This window comes from Engraulis encrasicolus, chromosome 12, assembly GCF_034702125.1.
Source record: "Engraulis encrasicolus isolate BLACKSEA-1 chromosome 12, IST_EnEncr_1.0, whole genome shotgun sequence".
Lineage (NCBI taxonomy): Eukaryota > Metazoa > Chordata > Actinopteri > Clupeiformes > Engraulidae > Engraulis > Engraulis encrasicolus.
This window is the reverse complement of record NC_085868.1, coordinates 40,002,828-40,025,858: the sequence shown is the minus strand read 5'-3', so window position 1 is coordinate 40,025,858 and position 23,031 is coordinate 40,002,828. Positions and strand designations below refer to the sequence as shown.

The 23,031-nt window shown below is 42.1% G+C and overlaps 1 protein-coding gene across 2 annotated transcripts in view; it reads right to left on the bottom strand.

Moving 5' to 3' along the window:
- LOC134460255 (uncharacterized) overlaps nucleotides 1-23,031 on the bottom strand; it is a 34,475-nt gene that overhangs the window by 5,055 nt on the left and 6,389 nt on the right. The window contains exons 3-9 of one of the 2 annotated variants that reach the window (XM_063212704.1): nucleotides 13,278-13,381; nucleotides 12,855-12,972; nucleotides 8,462-8,521; nucleotides 5,066-5,177; nucleotides 4,260-4,358; nucleotides 812-925; nucleotides 680-709 (exon numbers count right to left, since the gene is read on the bottom strand). In XM_063212704.1, the coding sequence (XP_063068774.1) occupies nucleotides 702-709; nucleotides 812-925; nucleotides 4,260-4,358; nucleotides 5,066-5,177; nucleotides 8,462-8,521; nucleotides 12,855-12,972; nucleotides 13,278-13,381 (615 nt within the window). In that variant the 3' untranslated portion in view covers nucleotides 680-701. The remainder of the gene's footprint in view (nucleotides 1-679; nucleotides 710-811; nucleotides 926-4,259; nucleotides 4,359-5,065; nucleotides 5,178-8,461; nucleotides 8,522-12,854; nucleotides 12,973-13,277; nucleotides 13,382-23,031) is intronic. The other variant, XM_063212703.1, reaches the window with a different exon arrangement.

The window sequence follows — 23,031 nt, the reverse complement described above, 5'->3', positions numbered from 1 at the left end:
AGCGAAGCATCTCTCTGCCTGTCCCTTCTCGGTCACAGGCTCAGATCATTGGCTGTGTCAGATGACCCGGCTTTTATGCCCTCCGGTAAACCGGTGGCGGCTTACTCGCACAGCTGTTTGCCTCAAGGCTGTGATTACAAAGGTCACTTTGGTATATGTCACATATGAGGACATTCCCCATAGAGAGAGATGCTCCACCTCAGAGAGCCGGGGACATATCCATGTCCTAATGTTTTACGTTTTGCTTACGCTGTCTTATGTCCCCATAGTGGTACATAATTGCGTTTCTGTCCCATTCACTTGGGGATACCCGACAATGTGGTAATAATATGAACTGAAAATAAGAAATTGATTAAATTAATGACTTCAAATACTTAATTGATGCAACCTTGTAAAGTTGGTTGAATAGATCCTCCAACTTCAAACACTTAGTTGACGCGACCTTGTAAGGTTAGTTTAAAAGATTCTCTAACTTGACTCACTTAGTTCACGTAACCTTGTAAGGTTAGTTGAATAGTCTAACTTTGAACACTTAGTTGCTTAAGTTAGTTGACTCTATGTAAGTTGAAACTTACATATAACTTAAAAATGCTGTGCAGTAAGTTGCCTTGAAAATCTGAGTTGAAGCCAACTTTTATTTTTTACAGTGTGTAAAACAGTGTGTTACACAAACAATTACCTTTGTGATCTTCAGGAGTGTATCATCTGTCTGAAAAAGAGATCAAACCAAATGACTATCCTCATTCACAGAATGAAACATAAATGTGAATGAATGGGCAATGTACAGTATATTTTGAGATTTTCCTCATACCTACCATGGCATCTATTTCCCCATTTTCCCCGCATTTCAGAAAGCAATCTCCTGGAAACCGAAAGCCAACGAAATCTTCCCCTTTCTCTGTTCTCAAGGTAAGCATTGTTATTTCTGAAATAAACCACATTGCAAAGTGTTATTAACAGATGGAAAATATATGCATGACATTTGGACTGGATTGTTTTGGATAACCTGTCTAATGCCATAGGAGGAATGTGTTTCTCAACAGCCGTGTTGCTTACTAACTGAGCAACTTAGTTGGTTGCAATACAATAGGAAACCTACTAAAATGCTAATTGGTTAGCAGTGACACTATCGAGACAAGCTCCACTCACCGGTCTGGGAGAGCTGTGTTCTTGTGGTCATTTTCAGAAAGAGTGGCTTTAATTACAACCTGTCCGCCATTTCCACCAATAAATTCCTTAAAAGCTGATCTTTGTTCCTCTTTTAAATAATTTGAAAAATTTGGGACAGATGGATGCACAGACTCGTAGGGCCTCATTTATAAAGCTATCATAGAAACCATCGTAGAAACCATTGTAGACATGAGCGCAGAACTCGTACGACACGGCTCAAGTGAGATTTACTAAACATGTCTACCACACCAATTCCAGAACAAACGGCTATTGATAAATCCAGCGTGTGAAAAGCATTGTAATTAGCATAATCACATCTTCTCTAAAACGGCTGGAAGGAGACCACACCCCTGAGTTTACGACATGGAGAGACGCAAAACGGCTAAACCATCCACGTTTCTGGTTGATTGACAGCTTGAACTTACACATTACAGCAAGGTAGACAACAAAATAACGCCTGGAAATATTTAATAGCCGCAGTTGACAGTGTTTCAATTGTAAATATGGAAGAGGGTTGATTCCTTTCCTAATGATGACGATTAATGAAATGTTTGTTTGAGTATAGGAGAAAAGACAATGACAATAAACTTTTATTTGAAACAATGTCACGAGTATAGGGTCCTATGTGAAACTGGCCAAGGAACAGTACCCAGACCATTTATTGGGGAAGGGGAGTTTCCCGCATGTCCAGTGCGCTGACCTGCTATTCCGTGCACCACTGTCATGTCCGCACAGATTCTCTCCTGCGCTTCCTGGAATGTCCAGTCCTACGAGAGAATAGCCTTTTTGCCACCTAAATGAAAGACTATAAAGTGTTGTAGTTATGTCTATATTCGGATAGTAGCCTAGTTGCGCGCGGAACTCAGCCATGAGATTGTTATGTAGTGCTTGATGTGTGCCGGAACCCGCAGCTGTCCTGGCCATATGGGCTACTACTGACCATGTTACACTCACTTAACATATTCTGTCACAGCGTGCACATTAATGGCCATTCATCCAATTGATGTAGTCTATAATGTACAGTAGTGGTGTGGATTGGCACTGCCCTCACGATCCGATTCGATCACAAATCGGGAGGTAGCGATTCGATTCGAATCGATTCTATGCGATCCGATCTGATCCGATTCAATTCTACAATGCATTGCAATGCATTACATTTCTACTGAAAGCAAAGCAAATGTTTAATCAGTCATGATGAGGCAATACCAGTAGTCAGATACTGAGCAACAATTTATTGGCTGTTTTCTGTATCAGTCTTGCAATGTTTTGAAGTGCTTATATTTAATTTAACGTTCATTTGCTCCCGAAATATCCATGGAAGTAATTGAAACTTAAAAAAATTGCCGGATCGATTCTGGAACTTGCCGGATCGATTCTGGATCGTCCATGCCCCGCATTGGATTGCATCGCCGAATCGATCATTGTTGACACCCAGTGTTCACGCTAGAATTCTTAGGCTACTGGCCGGACAAGTGGCCGGCTGTACTGCAGAATACCGGACATTTGAAATATCTAACGGACCTTTCCATATATAGCCAAACACACACTCCCTAATGGGTCAAAGTGTAGTAAATTGGTCTTTTCTGCCAGCAAAACTTTAATTTCACTAACATTTGGCCAGTTGTCTGGTGTTAATTTAGAGCCCTGCTTGTGCGCACGGGCCGGGGAGTAAACGCGCTTTTTCTTTCACACACCGGAGAGCTCGAATTGAAAGAGAGAAAAAACAGCCAGCCAACGTGCTGTGCGCAGATCCCTAAATTATCAACTCAAACAGTGTGTTTTATCAGCAAACCCGAAGAGCATTTCCCTACTCAAATTGGGTAACGAGGTGATGCCTGTAATAGTAGGCCTACAGTAATGGTATCGACGCTACTGACGCTACTGAAATTTGAAATTTGAACACGGAATTGACACGTTCTATACGATGCTCTATGGGCTACACGTTTTGGTCGGTGATGAAAACAGTTATAAAGCCCTGCATGCACTTTCACTGGGACTTCTCGCGAGTCCATCGTTCTCTGGAATGTTTAACTTCACCCTCTGTAGCCTACTTGGAGATGCACCACCATTTTTCAGCAGAGGTAAAAGTGAAAGTGATTCGATGCGGCGATGCTGTGCATGCCATTGAGTCCCCAACCGTTATGGTTGACTTTGCAACTGGGCATGAAACGGTTTTGCTAATGCAATGCCCTTTGTTGTGTTCACTGATATATCGGTAAAAATAGCCTACAAAAAAACAGAATCGTTACTCGACAGCACAGCAGCCAGTGTGAGTCAAGGGATTATAAGCATAACGTGATTGGGGACAACGACGGTGGGGACGAGAGCGCAAGCAATATTGCGTGCTGTTTATGACAAGTTCAGTTACATAGGCTATTCACAAATATTTTCAGCTTTGTTCAGTTTCATATTAGGCCTACTGGTGTTTTGTAACTTTAAGAAGGCCTATTTAAAATGGGCTAATATTATTTACTGACTAATTGCTGTCATTTTTGTCGGACATTTTGTCCGGGAACATTTTATTTTGCCGGTCATTCATGCATGCAAACGGCCAATGTCCGGCCACAGCCGGCTAACGTGAACCCTGTTGACACCACTAATGTACAGTAAATTGTGGATGGTGCAGGCACACTTGGTAGGGTAGCAATCCCTCCAAATCGCATTTGGAAAGTTAGCCACCTCATAACCAAAACCTGAATAGGCTGTATACAGTATTTACGATAATGTTTTGTTGCACTACAACTGATGCTCAAGTTGGCGATCATAGTCATTCATCTCAAGTCCAACTTGAAGACTGCGTACACGGTCTGAGACCTGTCGTAGTGATTTCATCTTTCCTGCGCTTACGATGAGATTTGATAAATGCCAACCTGTCACAGAAAAGAATGTACGCATTACGCATCGCCTTACGCTACTTTTATAAATGAGGGCCATAGAATCCATCCACCCACAAAAATATTTGTGGCAATGGCGAACATAGACACAGAGTTCGAGGCGAAACCATAATACCCCAATGCTGCATAACTTGCGCGTACAAATACAGAATGGATAAAACTAAATGGATTCGGTACATGAATGAAAGTTCTAACCACTGTTTGTGTTTTGAAAGCCGGGTCCTTCAGGGGTCAATCCCAGGTATGTGCCGCAGTGAAGGACTTGAACTGCCTTACATATACAAGAAATGACGTCTGGAGAAACAGAAAAGAAAGGCAGACAATGGAGTAGGGATGCAAACGATTAATCGATTAATCGACTTTAATCGATTCATACGATAATCGATAAAAAAAAAACATTAATCGCAATTAATCGCCAAATGGGCATGTGAAGACTGTGTGGGAAGAGGGGTGTGAATAGTGGAGGGGGGTGGATGCAGCATTTGTATGTGTGTTTTGTCTATTTGTGTCTATCTGTGTTTATATCCTGTTTTTTACTCTGTGAGACCAAAGGCAATTTTCATGCTGGCATGACAATAAAGTATAATCTAATCTAATCTAAATCACGTTTAAGGAATTTTAATAGAATTCCTTTAAATGTAGTATTTTATCTCACTTTTAAATTTAAATGTTTAGATTTAGTAGGTTTATTTCTAGCAACATTGAGATTTTGGGGGGAAAACACTGCTTATCAATTAATCGTAAGTCGATCGATATATCAACTAATGATTAATGAATTAATTGATAATTTGCATCCCTACAATGGAGACAACATTAAATATGTGATCATAGTCAGATCTACTTATTCAAATACACATAATGGTTTGCATTCATTGAAAATACAGTCATACATACACATTGAGGTTACATTTCTCTATGTGTAGGATGTACTCAAACCAATGTGGTACACAACACAAGTTAAAATAAAATAAAATAAGTAATTCAGAAGGATGGAAATTTACTGTAGAAGCAGGTCTCCACGCTGACAGTGTCATTATCTGCATGAAACACCGTCATTTCGGCATCACACAGCATAACAATGATGGTCACGTCAAAGCTGCTCCGCATCGGACACTTAAAAGAGATTCAGAAACAGAAGATTCAGAAGATTGCACACACTGTAGATTTTGAAGTGTTTATTGAACACTTATAGTGTATGCCCAACACTATGAGTGTGCAAATCAACTCACCAAGTGTTGAATTAACGCTGCACAATTTAATGTGTACATATGTATTCTTGAAAGTACAGTAGAACTCTTCTGATATTGCACTATTAATGGAAATGCAATAGTGCAATGGCCCAAATCTGCTATCAGTTTGCTAGGAAGTTCAAATATAATAATGTTTTATGAAATATCCTTACTCCACAGCGTGTACAAGTTGAGACAAGAAGACAAGGGCGCTTGTTCAGTGCAAATTAAATGAGGAAAGACAGTATACATTAGCCCCTGTTTCTCCAGATTCTGATGCAAATTATAAGTTAAAGCTAATCATTTTCTAGTGATATAAGATGCGTGCACTTGGTTCTCCATCAACAGGACGATTCTAGCTAAATAAAGCGACGTCATAATCAGTGCTGGGAATAACGGCGTTTGAGTATAACAGCGTTACAAACGAGCTGCATTTTGGGTAACGGAATTATTACTTAATTACTCTATCCATAACTGTATCGCCGTTACTGCTACTTGGGAAGTAATGTGAAATGTTACAATTTGATTAATTGCGGCTGTTGACGAAATTTAGGTGCAAATGGCAACGCCGCATTAAAATTGTACCAAGATGGCTTTTAATATGATCACATTCACCCTTTGCATGCATGAGAAAAAAATAGCTGATCGTGATTTGCTTAAAGGTGGGGTTGCAGGTTAACCATTTTAAGAATATGTACTATTATGACATCACGTTGGGGGTTCCGCAGGCTCATAGGAGTCTATGGGGCAGTCCTGGGGCAGTTCCCTCAACGTGATGTCATACCTGCAACCCCACCTTTAAGAGTGCTGGCTATCTTGTTCCCACGCACGTAAACGTAAGTCTGTCTACTACATAGAAGGTACACAGGGAGCACAGAGACTGTAACTGTGATAGTTATTTTCCTTTTGTTATTTTGCGTGGTTCCTGGAGGGCGTGATAGAGACAGTGTTGCCAGATTGGGCAATTGTAGGTTTCAATAAAGTAATTATATTACAATCCCGTACTCCAGTAAACTTGTACAGGGAGAAGTGAGAACATTTGTTTACACAGCAGACACGTGCAGGGAGACGGTGTGATGGCAAGTTAAGTACCCAGAGCCGTGCACTGTATTTCACCAATAAATCATTCAGTGGAATTATGGAATAATTGGTGATGGGAGTTTGTAATCATGGACCATAAACTGCAAAATGTGAAATCCTTTCCTATCCAGGAAGACAGATGCTGAGGCACTCAAGGTTGCAATTTTTTTACTTTTTTATTTGGCTACAATGGCTTTCCTTGGCTTTCCTATCCAGTTGTTTGGAGTTGGAAAAAAACAACTTTTTTTCCCAGGTAAGAAAGCTGTCAGTTCTTCAGTGAAATAAGAGCACGGGATTGTAATTGAAACCTAAAATTGCTCATCACATACGAATTGGAGGTTGCATCTTTATGTAAATGTACCTACTATCACGATTTAAAACTCATTATGAATGATTTTGCAAACATATTAAATGCTGCTTGCTGGATCACAAACAGAGAGGCTTTATGGGTATTACGAGAGAAAACTCCCGACTTTTTCCGGGTGGTACTGTACTCTAGGTCAGGGGTGTCAAACTCAAATTGACCGAGGGTCAAAATCAAAATCTGGAACAAAGTCGCGGACCGAACTCAACATTTACTTATAAAAAATAGACTGAAATTGTGCGTACATGCACTTTATACTCATAGTTAAATTTCACACACACTCTTTCCCATCATACATGGTTAAGTTTAAATGTGTCTCTTCACATCCTGTGACACACAAAATTTCATGTTCAAGTTGTTACTGGTGTGTGGGCCAACTGTATCACACATTTGAAAAGATCTCGCGGGCCGAATAAAATGGCACCGCGGGCCATATTTGGCCCCCGGGCCTGAGTTTGACATCCCTGCTCTAGGTGGCGCAAACAGAGGAACGCAGAGGCAATCAGAATGAATAGGGTCCTATGGCTCTCCACCATATATGCTGCCGTTGCTGGGGAGAGAATTGTTATCTCATTTTCATTTTCATTTTCCCAAAGGCAGGATAAATTATCCTTCTTCAAAGTAACTTTCACTGGTCATAATCAACCGTGTTGATGAGCATATTTCTGACTCTGACTCACCAGATAGAATGCAGATAACTGAACTTCACCGGGGTAATATCCAAAGAACCTCTACAACTACAGAGGAATGCAAAAGTGCTCCTGTATTGTACATAACTGTTTTGTATCAACCCCTTTGTGCAGAGCCCATGTTATAACCTTATGTTCACCAAAATTGTAATGACGAAGTCTTAATCAGTTACTTAAAGCCCTTTGCAATGCCATAGCAAAGTTTTAATATAGTCGAGTCTGTTCAGGAATGAGTGAACAAGTCTGCCAGCGGGCTCGGCTTCACTTAAAGTGATACTGTCCCATTTTTGGAAATAAGCTTATTTTACACCTCCCCTTGAGTTAAATAACAGGGTTTTACCGTTCCCCTGTACTTTCAACCGTTCTCTGGGTATGGCAGTGCAACTTGTACCTCCAAGCTAGCACTTAACATTGAGTCCTATGAGACCAGTTAGCCGCCAGCTGGTCTCATAGGACTCAATGTTAACTGCTAGCATGGAGGTAAAATTTGCACTGCCATAGCCAGAGAACGGTTGAAAGTATAGAAGACAGGTAAAAGTCAGTTATTTAACTCAAGGGGAGGTGTAAAATAAGCTTATTTCAAAAAATGGGACAGTATCACTTTAAGGCTCTTTTCCACTGCCGTTTTTCTGGTAGGCCTACAGCTCGACACAGCGTGACTCCAAGTCCGCCACCACTTTTTACTTTTCGATTGCGCTGTGTCATGCCCAACCGAAAAGCAAAAAGTGACGGCCCAGTCACGCTGTGTCAAGCTGTAGAACTAGGCCTGCCAGAAAACCACCAGTGGAAAGAGCCTAAAGAGGCTTCACAAGACCAGTCTGAGATGGTAACCCGGCCCTCTTCCCAATGCATGTGACGTGTGTTTTGGCACCACCCCAGGTGACCCAAAACACTGCGGGTGGACACAGATAGACACACAGACAGACAGGGCCATTGCAATTACCTGGCCCAAACCCCTCAGAGTGGCCAGGTAAAGTCTACATGTGAAGTGCATTCTGAACATTGTTATACAGTATATGACGAAACATGACTCACCCTAGCAGATGCTGATCCATGTTCATTGTACTGTTCAGTTCCTTGATTCTGTTCTACTTCCTTGAAAACCAATACATATAGAAACAGTCAGTATAGCATGTGCATGTCTGACAGTAGAAGAAAGTCTGGAGCCTGGACCTTTAACACTTTTTGAAATAAGAACAACCTAATTGCTATGATTTGTTCTTGCAAACAGCCTGAAATAAAGCTCTGAGCCAGAAGACATTCACAATGAACTCAGCCAGTGTGCAAGTCTGGCGACATTTATCCAAACAACCCATCTTCCCAAAAAGGCTACTCAACAACCTATTTGCACGAAGAGGTTACTGTTACAGGAAATGGGTCTGTGTGCTGTTTGAATGAAATGATGGATAACAAGGTGCTGCGAAATTATTACATGGGAGATAGCATGGGAGTAGCCAAAGGTCGTCTTTGTTTTTTATGCCCACTGCTGTTAGACAGAAATGAAGAAATGATATTTTCACTCCTAGGCTAGTTCTATAGTCAATATAACCGGGGGAGGGGGAAAGTAGCTTGGCGACGCCATCCTATGTACTCCACTCAAAGATTTTGGCTCCGCACCTAGACTGGCAAAAGCCTCCCAGCTCGGTTCGCTCACTGTTAAGCCAATCAGCTAACAGTTGAGAGTGGTGACCCAGAACTCACCCGCGAAGGGCGTTACTGATTGGTTAAGGCAGGGCTGGGCAATTATTTTGGCCTGAGGGCCACACTGAGTGTAGAATATGGATCGCAGGGCCAGATGTCGCAGGCAACATGCCTTTTCCAATAATGAGAAATACTGTGATGTACATTGACATAACTTGCTGGCTATTTCAATCCTGCAATATTTAGATGTGACCTTGATTAATCTCACACCTGCAACACCCTTTGCTTTTTAAAGAATTTTAGGTGTGAGTATGGTACTTTGGATTTAAAAGGCTCTGTGGGACAGATGGCATGACTCAGCGGGCCGAGTTTGCCCTCCCCTGGGTTAAGGTAACTACTTGTATATTCATACTTTTGTTTTGTAATTTGTATGCTTTTGCGATGCTTTATCGTAAGTCCTGCTAATAAAACACAATATGGGTTTTAATTTGGACCTCCAATTAATTTAAATGGCAGAGTAAGATCAGACCATCTCCCACCCTCCATGGAGACGGATTCCTCTTGGCTTTTACCAGACTGTTTGATGGAGTCAACTACTCAAAGTGATATCAATGTGTCGAAGTGCTACGAATTTGTTACAACAATCAGCAAGGAATCAAATACTTATAACTCCCACTGTTGGTTACTTACGCTACCCTTGACTTGTCAGTACCCGGTGATGCCACATTTTTCGGCTCAGCCCTCTCCGAGATATGAGCTATTCTAATGGGGGCAGCATTTGTTTACATTTTAAAACATAAATAAAAATGTTTTTGTTTTTTAATGTAAACAAACAGCTGCCCCCATTACAATGACCAGGATCTCGGAAAAGGCTGAAGAAGAACAAAAAAAACCCTCAGGTACAGACAAGTCCAAGGTAGTGTGAGCATTACAGCTGCATGTTGAAATTGACTGAAGTTGTCCTTTAAGTTGGCATCCTGAGATGCTTGCCTTATAATATGTGTCATGTATTTAAAATGTGTCATGTATTTTCAACCCACGCTGAATGAACACTTTTGAATGCCATGTTCTGTCAAGCAGATACAGTGAGGAGAATAAGTATTTGATCCCTTGCTGATTTTGTTGGTTTGCCCACTAATAAAGACATGATCAGTCTTTAATGTTAATGATAATATGTATTCTAATATGGAGAGACAGAATATCAAAAAGAAAATCCAGAAATTAACTCTAAAGAATATATAATAATTGATTTATATTTAATTGAGGGAAATAAGTATTTGATCCCTTGCCAACCATTAAGAGTTCTGATCCCGCAGATCAAATGGCACTTCCAATCAACTTGTTATCTGAATTGAACACACCTGTTAATAGTAACCTGCACAAAAGACACATTGAATCTGCAGAATCAGTCCATAGAATCAGTCAATCAATCAAACTAAACTCGCCAACATGGGACAGACCAAAAAGCTGTCAAAGGATGTCAGGGACAAGATTTTAGAACTCAACAAGGCTGAAATGGGCTCCTGGATATTAAAGAGCAAACTGTTGGTGCATTTCTTCCCAATTTTAGGACATACAAAATGATCATCAATCATCAATCTTAGGCCTGTCTCTGGTTCCATACAAGATTTGACCTTGTGAGAATTTAATAATCAGAAAAAAGGAGATAAAGCACCTCAAAACTGTATGGGAGGAGCTAGGAAATGATCTCAAGGCAGCTGGGACCTCAATCACTAAGAAAACTATTGGAAACACTTGATACCACAGCGGATTAAAATCCTACAGTGCATGTATGGTACCCCGGCTTCAGAAGGAACCTGTTCAGGCTCACCTGAGGTTTGCCAATGAACGTCAAACTGGATTAGGATATGATTGGGAGGTGCTGGAATCAGATGACACCAAAATCAAACTGTTTGGCATTAACAAAACTCGATGTGTTTGGAGGAAGAGAAATGCTGCCTATGATCCCAAGAACAACACCTTCTCCAACATCATAAATGAAAGTGGTAACATTATGTTTTGAGGTTGTTTGTCTGGCCAAGACACAGGACAACTTCACATCATCAAGAAATGGTTGGAGGGAGACATGTAAACGTACAATGCTGCATGCCAACCTCTTTCCCACAACCACTAGACTGAAGGTGGGTCATGGATTGGCCTCCCAAAATGATAATAATCCATAACATACAGCCCAAGCAACGAAGGAGTAGCTCAAGCAGAAGCACATTAAGGTCGTGAAGTGGCCTAGACAGTTTCCAAACATTAACCCTATAATAATTCTGTCAAGGGAACAGAAGCTCCCATTTGGCAAGCTACAGTCATACAATTTAAGTGATTTAGAGATGATCTGCAAAGAAAAGTGGACAAAAATCCTTTCTAATATATCCACAAACATTGTCATTAACTGAAAGAAACATCTGACCTCTGTATGAGAAAACAAGGGCTTTGCCCCCAAGTATTTTGTCTTCTTTGACTAGAGGGGTCAAATACTTATTTTCCTCAATGGAATACAAATCAATTAAAATATATTCTTCAAAGTTATTTTCTGGATTTTCTTTTTGATATTCTGTCTCTCTATATTAGACTACATTTTATCATTAATATTATAGAATGATCATGTCTTTATTAGTGGGCAAACCAACAAAATCAGCAAGGGATCAAATACTTATTCTCCTCACTGTATGTGGACTGCGTTTCTTGTACCACTTCCTAGGTTAGCACTATACCACAACATTTCATCAGAAGTTTCTACTTTTTTCAAGGAAAAATAAATGTGTTTCTCGAAACTACACCACCCTACTACTTCTACTAACTGACTTACTTTCTCCTCACTTTGGTGTTGAAGTATGGAAGCAATAGTGTATAATTAGCTCAATTAACTCAATTAACCGAATAAAACTTAATTCTGATTTAAAAACATAATGTAAACACTCCACAATTTGGAATTAAATGACAGTGCAATGTAAACTTGATGGAACTATTTAATTCTGAATTATTGATTTGGAAACAAAAACATCATTAATTAATGAGGCCAATGTCAAGAGTCCCCCTTGCAGAGGTGTCATGATTCAGGCAACATGCTAAGATACCCACGATGCACCCAGATAGCAACTCAAAGAGTTCTCCTGGGCATAAGCTAAATAAACAAATGAGACAAAATTGTATCTCACCCATTCTACACACCCAGACATCGGAAGGAGACTGCAGAATTCTTCTGGACTGTATTTTGAAAGCGTGTAGTCTTGGTCTGGGGTGGGTTGTCTTGGGTCTTTGAGTTTTACGAGTTTATTTAAAATGTGTCATGTATTTTTCAACCCATGCTGAATGAACACTTTTGAATGTCATGTTCTGCCAAGCAGATATGTGGGCTGCGTTTCTCATAGCACTTCCTAGGTTAGCATTGTACAATTTTTCATCAGAAGTTTCTTTTTTCTTCAAGGCAAAATATGTCTGTTTCTTGAAACCCTCATACTCCCATAACACGGCAAAATTAGTTGGGTTACTTTCAGAAGTCCACACCATTACTACTACTTCTACTTTCTGACTTTCTTTTGAGGGGCACTTTTGGCTTACAGCACAGAACTGAGTCACCGGTGGGCCCTGCACCCTCACGGGCCCCTATTTTCAGAAATGTTCAAAAAAGTTTTTTATTTGTTACATTTCTGAAAATAGGGGCCCATGAGGGTGTGTGGCCCACGGGAAAATGTCTGCTATGCCAGATGGCCAGTCCACCCCTGGGCACAAGCTTAATATACAATGACAAAACAAAGACAGAATTGTATCTCACCCATGCGACACATTCACGTTGGCCTTGGCCACCAGACATCGGCAGGCGATCGCAGAATTCTTCTGGACTGTATTTTGAAAGAGGTTCCCCATTGAGTTTCACGAGTTTATCCCCCTCTCTGAGTTGGAATAAAGAAAGAGAGTAAGGGCAGTCTTCATCAGTACACAGTACATTGATGTTCTCTCTCTCACACACTCACACACACACTCACTAACACACGCACACACACACGCACACACACACACACACACACACACACACACACACACACACACACACACACACACACACACACACACACACACACACACACACACACACACACACACTCTCTCACACATTCGCTGGGGATCAATAAAGTAACACACACACAGGCACACACAAAGCTACTCACACACACATCTGTTTTCAAGATCAAAATACCTCAGTTCTGTTTTTTTGCTGTATTGTATCTTCTCCACTGTGTAGTGGTATCCTTTTGTTCCGCGGCCACAGAGGATGGAGAGGGTGCACCAATTTTGCTCTTCCTTGAAAGCAAAGTAAAACGGCTACATGTTATTGACATACCATAGTCAGGCATCAGAGTTGAAATGCTAAGCAAAATAACTACCATTTTTACAGTATCATCGTTAAGGTAGGGTGACCAGATTTTTCTAGTCGGAAACCGGGACACTTCGCCCGTGACTTAAGGATAATATTCAGAGGGCGGGTCTGGGGGTCTTCCCCCAGAAAATGTTGTATTTTTTAGATGCAACTTCCTGCATTCTAATTAACTTTAGGGGGAGGAATGACAAATCGCAACTGATACCTTCAGACTTTCTATACAAGCGCTGGCTGCCATTAATTGTGACAGGTAACACGTAATCTTTTCCATATATTTACCCTGATAGACATGTAGCGCAATGTACCGGGTGGCCAAAACCGGAACATATTTGTTTTCTCGGGACCTGGGACACACAACTCCAAACCGGGATTGTCCTGGTTAAACCAGGACGTCTGGTCACCCTACTTTAAGGGCAAATTGATAAAATGTCATTGTTGAGAAAAAAATAGAGTACCATAGTTAAATGCAACTATACCATGAAAACAAACGAAAAACGAACAAACTTAACGCTATAGTTACAGTGCCATAGTCAGGTGCAAACTAATCACCATAGTTTTTTTAGGAAGAGGAGATTGGTCATTGCCGTAAGTGTCCATCGAAATTAACGGTGAAGATTCGTAACGCAAATATGGCGTCTACCCGCACATCTCCCGCCTTTCTGGCAACAAGAACCAACTGCCTGCTGAGGTGCTTTTCCTCGGCGCACGCAAATTGTTGCGCATGCTCAGTTGTGAAAAGCTGTCACTCTCGTGCAATTATGGAACTACTGCGCCTGCGCTGTGTCAAAAAAACCGTGAGAAAAGTGGCTTTAAAAGCTTTATTTTGATTCACATGACACAACCAAGCAGTCTAGATTGCTCAACTTTTCACTGCGGTTTCAACCATATGGTTTTCACAACCGCTGGGTTCCCTCCCGTCCTGTACTCAATTTAACAATTCATTTTTCCCATTGACTCTCAGATCTGGTCTTACTAATCGCGAAATAGCCCCAAAGGCGTCAACAAGATGGCGGCTGAGTGACGTAACTTATACAGGAAGAACTTTGACATGAAGAGAACTACGTATAGCTTCACCTTATGGCTGTTTGTCAAGCACAGCTGTTCCATCTCAGCGTCGGCCTCCATGATATTAAAGAGACGAAAAGAGCTGATGCTTCTGTCTACAGTACGTGTGGTTGGTTGCCCACTAACACCACAAAATACCTACTACCGACGAAAGGCTAAGAGGGGAAATGCGTGTCTACATGTATGTCACCTTGAACGGAAATGGAATGGGGTTGGGCCTGGGCCTGGGGGGGGTGGGGGGTGGGGGGGGTGAAGTGTGAAATTGCGCAAGACAGCCATGATTAATTACAGGAGGAAACATATTGCACATTTTAGCAAAATAGTTGTCCTGAGGGTTAAAAAACCTGATCATATCAAATGTGTCAGATGCAGCAGAAAGGAGTACTTGTTGTAACCCAAATCTAACAAAGGAATACTAGTAGAGTAGAGAAATATGTATCAAGGAATTTCAGGAAATTAAGCCGTTAAGACACGCCGTTATAAAGGCAACAAAAAAATTGTCTTTCCAAAATCTGCCCTTTCCATGTTCATAATTAATCTTTCTTCAGTGCAACGAACTCATTTGTGTACATATAACTTCATTTGGGAGGGTCGTTGCTTTCTTATGAGCAACTTATGAAGCCAATTGTTTAATTGTAAATCGGGTATTAGCTGTTGTTCCAACAACATGGAGAGGCGATAAAACTTATGGGAAGGACTCTGACGGGCATGTGAACCTTTCCAACTAGAGCCATGACAATGTAGTCAAGGGAGTCAGTCAGAGGAGGTGGGTTTTTCCTATCAGACCAAAATGGAAGTTAGAATTTTGTGAGTTTCCGGTTTGTCAGTTCTGTCTCTAGTCTTTCAAGTCAAGTCAAGTCAAGTCAAGTCAAGTTTATTGTCAATTTCTTTACATGCACTGGTCATACAAAGAATTTGAAATTGCGTTTCTTGCTCTCCCATGCAGACATAGACTAATCTAGGTAAGGACATAGACAGTATAGACATAGACAGTACTCATACATGGACATAGACAGTATGGACGTAGACATTGCTCATACAGACATTTAAAGTGCAAGACTTGACAACAGAAGACTTGTAGAGAACATACATTAAGAGGAGGTATTTTGTTGTGCTTTTTCTAAAAGTCCTTTATAGCGTTCTGACATAGTAATAGTAGCATTTGAAGAAAATAAATAATTAAAAAAGGTTTTATTAAATACACCAGCAGCAGTATGTGTGTGTGTGTGTGTGTTTGTATGTGTTTTTTATTTTGTGTGTGTGTGTGTGTGTGTGTGTGTGTGTGTGTGTGTGTGTGTGTGTGTGTGTGTGTGTGTGTGTGTGTGTGTGTGTGTGTGTGTGTGTGTGCGTCTGTGTGTGTGTACCTGTGTATGTGTGTGTGTGTGTGTGTGTGTATGTGTGTGAGTATGAGTTGTGTGTCAGTGTGTGTATGTTTGGGTTTTGTGCAGAAAGTGCAGTGTGCTTGTGTGTATGTGTGCTTGTGTGTATGTGTGTGTGTGTGTGTGTGTGTGTGTGTGTGTGTGTGTGTGTGTGTGTGTGTGTGTGTGTGTGTGTGTGTGTGTGTGTGTGTGTGTGTGTGTGTGCATGTTTTGAGTTAGTGCAGGTTGAAAGTTCAGTCACAGATGTAGTAGTGCAGGTGGAATGTTCAGTCGCAGATATGGTGGTGTGGATGAGGGGGGGGAGCGTTGTCAGTGGCCTGGCTGGCTAGAGGCTGACAGTGAAGGGAGAGTGGGTTGAGTGTTCAGTATCTTGATTGCTTGATGCATCGTGCTGCTTGCAAGCCTGGTGGTACGGGAACGGAGGCGCCTGTACCTCTTTCCAGAGGGCAGGAGGCTGAACAGTTTGTGTGCAGGGTGGCTTGTGTCTTTGATGATCATCAGTGCTTTTCGGGTGAGGCGTGCGGTGTAAATGTCCTGCAGGGAGGGGAGTGGTACTCCAATGATCTTCTTCGCTGTGTTCACAACACGCTGGAGTGTCTTCCTGTTTTTCTCCGTGCAGCTTCCTCCCCACACTGTGATGCAGCTGGACACGACGCTCTCTATGGTTCCTCTGTAGAATGTTGTCATGATGGAGGGTGTAGCACTTGCCTTCTTTAGTTTGCGCAAGAAGTAGAGACGCTGATGGGCCTTCTTCGCCAGTGATGTAGTGTTGGTGGTCCAAGAGAGGTCGTCCCTGATGTGCACTCCAAGGAACTTGGTGCTGCTCACTCTCTCCACAGCATCACCGTCGATGGTCAGTGGTGGCAGTTGTTTTTGGACCCTCTGAAAGTTGACAACAATCTCCTTGGTCTTGTTGACATTCAGCAGGAGGTTGTTGTCTTTGCACCATCTGGCCAGCAGGTCTACTTCTTCTCTGTAGTGGGTCTCATCGCCCTTAGTGATGAGGCCCACCAGTGTTGTATCATCCGCAAACTTCACTAGATGGTTAGTGCTGTGGGTCGTTGTGCAGTTCATGTGTCAGCAGCGTGAACAGCAGGGGGCTGAGAACACAACCTTGCGGAGCCCCCTGCTCAGGGTCAGGGTGCTTGAGGTGTTATTCCCTACCCGTACTGCTTGTGGTCTCTGCATCAGGAAGTCCAGCAGCCAGTTGCAGAGGGAGGTGCTGAAACCTAGTTTGTCCAGTTTTCTGATGAGTTGTTGTGGTATTATGGTATTGAATGCTGAACTGAAGTCAATGAACAGCATTCTCACATATGAGTCTTTATTGTCCAAGTGGGTGCGGGCTGGATGGAGCGCAGAGCAGATTGCATCCTCCCGTGGATCGCTTGGCTCGGTATGCGAACTGGTAGGGGTCCAGGGTGGGGGGTAGGGTGGCTTTGATGTGTGACAGGACTAGCCGTTCGAAGCACTTCATGATTATGGGCGTCAGTGCTACAGGACGGTAGTCATTGAAGCATGATGGTGATGATTTCTTCGGCACGGGTATGATGGTAGCAGCTTTGAAAAGTGATGGGATGACTGCTTGCTCCAGAGAGATGTTAAAGATGTCTGTGAAGACATCCTTCAGCTCTTCTGCACAATCCTTCAACACTCGGCCAGGTATGTTGTCTGGGCCAGCTGCTTTGCGTGGGTTGATGGTGGCCAGTGTCCTCTTCACACTGGCAGAGGACAGGTACAGGGGTTGATCATGGGGGGGAGGGGGAGTTTTCTGTGGATGAGTGTCATTTTGTGCTTCAAAACGGGCAAAGAAACTGTTCAGGTCGTTTAGCAGAGAGGTGTTGTTGTCACAGCTTCGTGGTGAGGGCTTATAGTCCGTGATGGCCTGTATGCCCTGCCACAGGCTCTGTGCATCTCTGCTGTCTTTGAAGTGTGTTGTTATTTTGTCCGAGTATTCCTTTTTTGCTTTCCTGATGCCCTGGGACAGGTTTGCCCTTGCTGCTTTTTCGATTAGTTTCCTTTCCTTAAGGCGGGCATACACTGTGCGATATTTTCAATCGTGGGTATTAAGCTCCTTCTCACACTGCACGAGGGAATTTAACGATTTAAAAGTTCACATCTCACAACTCACGTCCTCACACTATACGAGCCGACAGTCGGATGCGATCAGAATGCTCCCACTGTGCAACACGACAGGCATGTTTTCCGGGTCTGCAGAGGAGGGAACATGCGCACCTGAGGTGGAAATGAGGACGCGCTCAAGAGTGAATCGTGCTGCCTATCAATTTTTGCATGTGTAGTGTCAAATCGGGTCGTAGCACTGCTTTAACTGTGCAATTTACTCACGAGGGACGACCAGGATTTCAAACCGTTTTGATTTTCTTGCGACCCTACGATTGCGTGATAGTGAGGTGAAATAACTTGTCGTTACCCCATGTAGGCCTACACTACACAATGCGAGACTTACGATTGACCTCCGATTGCGCAAGAAATCGGCCCGACTCCCAAAAAGTTGTGCGAGTGACAAATCGTGGCAAAATCGGGCAAAAAGTCGCACAGTGTAAGCCCGGCTTAAAGGGACAGTTTGGTCAATTTCAACATGCAGTTGTATTGCTCACGCTACCCTTGACTTGTCTGTACCTGGTGATGCCACATTTTTCGGCTCAGCCCTTTCCGAGATATGAGCAATTCTAATGGGGGCAGCGTTTGTTTACATTTTTTAAAAACTTAACATAGGCCAACTCCAAATATTTTCCCAAAAGGTACTGCTGTTTGCTAGTTGTCTGCTGATGTTTTACAACCTTTTGGATGTTTTTGGGAATAAATACAAATGTTTTTTTGAAATGTAAACAAAGAGCTGCCCCCATTACAATGACCAGGATCTCGGAATCGGCTGAAGAAGAAGAACAAAAAATCTCAAGCATTGACAAGTCCAGGGTAGTGTGAGCATTACAACTGCATGTTGAAATTGACCAAACTGTCCCTTTAAGTCCTTCCCAACAGACCATCTAACAGCTTCAACTGCTCCAAAATCCAACAGCAAGAATTCTAAAAAGCACAAAAAGGACAGACCATATCACCATATCACCATAAGCATCATATGCATGAGTACCCAGTAAGCTACAGAATTGTTTTTTTTTTTCAACATAAAATTGGATGTGACCTGGCATCCTACAGAGTATCCACTGTACACATCAACTAGGTCTCCAAAAACACAGAAGAAAAACTTGGTGGTAATACACGGTCTGTCAGTCTGTCGGTGTCGTCTGACAATCTTCCTGTCTGTCTGTCTGCTTGCCCGCCTGCCTACCTACTTGGCTGTCAGTCTCAACTGACTTGGTTGGTTCTCACCGTTTCCACATTTGTGAATCACTACGGCAACAAATTGACCTCAGTATGACTAACAGGTTTGGCCTCCCCACAGACCTTTCACTCTCCACAAAAAAGTTCCCCTAAGATGACAACATGGCACATGGCGTAGTAAATATGAGAACCGCGTGGGTATGGAACCCCAGGGACTGACCACAGCTTAATAGCTTAGTAAGTGAAAGAAAACAAAACATTAGCAATATGAGCCAAACGGACGGGACACTATCTACAATAAAGTAACACATACAATAATAAACATTTGAGAGTCTATACTATATGGAAAATCTATAGAAAAAACATGTTGCCATGTTGAATGAGAGCGAGAGAGTGCACACAAGAAAGAGAGAGACAGACAGACAGATACAGAGAGAGAGAGTCTGATTTCTGTTGCATCATTATCTTAACAAAGGCCCAGTAAAGGAACAACCCCGTATCCAAATGGTTGAGGAACCTGCTGACTGATCATTTAAAGCAGAAGCGCATGTAACTGAATGGACGGTCAAGTCACGCTTCAGCATGACAAAAGGGTAACTGTGAATGGAACTGAAAACAGAGAATTATTTGCTACACACAGCCTTGGACAGAGGAAATAGGGAAATGAGAGGGAATGGGGAAACAAGTGCTCAAAGAGGAAATAGATCAGACACATAACACCGGCACTGAAAATTTTACCTTAACACCTTTAACTGTTACTATCTCGGACCGCAACCTGTGTGTGCGCACGTGTGTTTGTGTGTGTGCGAGTGTGTGTGTATGTATGAGAGAGAAAGAGAGTGAGTTTACGTGCCTGCCTGCCTGCCTGCCTGCCTGCCCCCCTCTCTCTCTCTCTCTCTCTCTCTTCCTGTATTTCAGGAAATATGGTCACTTTCTTTAAAATTCGTGAAGCACCTCATAATTCTATTATTGTTGGTGTCTGCTGGTGTTCCCTAACTTTAGTAGCCTGAAACTGGCTGGCAAATCACAGCGCAGCAGAACTGTTGTCATCTGTTTTGAGTCTTTGGATGCAAAGTGGATGGGGTTTTGAGGGAGTGACGACAGAGCGTTGGCCAATAGGCACAGACACAGTTTGAAAAACATTGTTGTTCCCATCAACAATCTTCCGATGTCTCATTGATCGGGGCCGGACTAAATATTCACATTTAATCTCACATTTAGGCTGGCTTGTCAGGCTATAACTTTAGAGCTGATATTTCAAGTATTCTGCTGCATTTTTAAAATGTTAACAAACCATGACCCCGTTAGAATGGCCAGGATCTCGAAAAGGGCTGAAGAATAAAATGTTGCGTTGTTGGCTACTAACAAGTTAAAGGTAGTCTTAACAACTGCATGTTGAAATGGGAATACTCGTTTTACATGAATCCTTTTGAACATCCTTTTGAATTGGACTGTCCAATCCCTTTCTGTGTTTACACAGCACACAAACTGATGATATTACAGCATGGGGGTAATATAGTCATAACCTGATGTTGTTTTATGTTAAAGTGGCCTAATCTGACTCCCAATAGTTCCACCTTGCTCCACACATACTCTGCATCTGTAATGTAGACCAATGGAGGGTAACCTGACTCCCGCCAGCTGGTATACAGCTCCAGGCCACTTTATTAGAATAGCATGAAAAAGTTGATTTATTTCCATAATTCCATCAATAATGTTAAACTGTCATGGATTATAGATGCATGGCCCAGTTTTTTAACTATTCCAATCATTAAATTGTTTATTTTTACATATTTTGGTCTTCCAGCTCAAAAAACCCATGAATTGGGGAATTCGCATCATTAGAATATTGTAATAAAATCATAGTTTTCTTCATCAAAATTCGGGTCACATCAAATCAGTTGAAATTTGGCACTTTCTACATAACATGCAATGTTCAATACTTGGTTAGGACTCTCTCTGTCTTAATAACGGCCATGATACGTTTAACATTGAAGTCAATGGCAGAAACAGTGCATGGGAGTTATGGAAGCCCAGATATCCTTCATGCTTTGCTGTCAGCTGTTCTTGTTTGCTGACCTGGTGTCCCACACTTCACTCTTCAATATACCCTGTAGATTTCCATGCCACGTTTTGGCGCTAACTCACCAGTTTAATTCTAAATCACCAGAAATGAAACCCCATTGAAAATGAATGGGGGTTCATTTCTGGTGAGTTAGAATTAAACTGGTGAGTTAACACCAAAACGTAGCATGGATATCTACGGGTATATTGAAGAGTGAAGTGTGGGACACCAGGTCAACAAACAAGAACAGCTGACGGCAAAGCATCAAGGATATCTGGGCTTCCATTACTCCCATGCACTGTTTCTGCCATTGACTTCAATGTTAAACGCATCATGGCCGTTATTAAGACAGAGAGAGTCCTAACCAAGTATTGAATATTGCATGTTATGTAGAAAGTACCAAATTTCAACTGATTTGATGTGCACTGATGTGAAACGAATTTTGATGAAGAAAATTGTGATTTTATTACAATATTCTAATAATGCGAATTCCCCAATTCATGGGTTTTTTGAGCTGGAAGGCCAAAATATGTAAAAAGAAAAAATTGAATGATTGGAATAGTTAAACAACTGGGCCATGAATCTACAATCCATGACAGTTTAACATTATTGATGGAATTATGGAAATAAATCAACTTTTTCATGCTATTCTAATAAAGTGGCCTGGAGCTGTAGTTTGCCTTCGTCTCCACAATCTGCCATCTGGGTATCCCACGCAAACGACACATTTTCAAATCCTTGCATGTGATTGGATTACATTACGACATTACAATGCATTTGGCGGACGCTTTTTTTAACCAAAGCACGACCTACAAAGTACAACCGAGGACATAATCATAGCCAACATCACTAGTAGAAACAAAGTACACTGACAATATACACACCAGTGTACACACCAGCTCAAGCATTAGTGTAGTAGATAGTCACGAAAGAGAAGAGTCTTTACTTGCTTCTTGAAGGCTGAAATAGATGTGCCTAGTCTTGCTGCCTCTGGGAGGCCGTTCCACCATTGACAGAAACATAAGGCTTTAGTATGTCCTTCCTGCGATGGTTTTTGTTAGCAAGTGTGACGGAGTTTATCTTGCACCTGTTCGTCCCCCTCGGGGCTGCGAACCTGCAACCTCGTCAACTACAGCGATTTGGCAATGGGAGGCACAGTACGATACCACTGGACTAAAGGACCAGTCCCCCACCTCAACGGCATCGACAGTCTATGAGGCTATCGGGAGGGAGGTTTACTAACATTCCACGCCAACTCTGCTAGTTAGCCTCTGTTACACACGGGTCAAGGCCGTGTGCTTGCTCACCTATCAAAATAAAAGTGGTAAATTGTTGCAGGAAAAGTTGGATGTTTTTTTTTATTTTATTTAGCAAATCAATTAATTACGATTTTTTTTACACCACGGCTCCGCGACCCACCCATGACCCCTCCGCGACCCACTTTTGGGTCGCGACCCACCAGTTGAGAAACACTGTACTACACTAATGCTTGAGCTGGTGTGTACATACACACCAGCTCAAGCATTAGTGTAGTAGATAGTCACGAAAGAGAAGAGTCTTTACTTGCTTCTTGAAGGCTGAAATAGATGTGCCTAGTCTTGCTGCCTCTGGGAGGCCGTTCCACCATTGACAGAAACATAAGGCTTTAGTCCAGGGGTGTCAAACTCATTTTGGTCCGGGGGCCGCATACAACCCATGTGGACCTCAAGCGGGCCGCATTAGTAACATCATCGCAAAAAAAAAAAAAAAAGTAAAGCAGAGGATT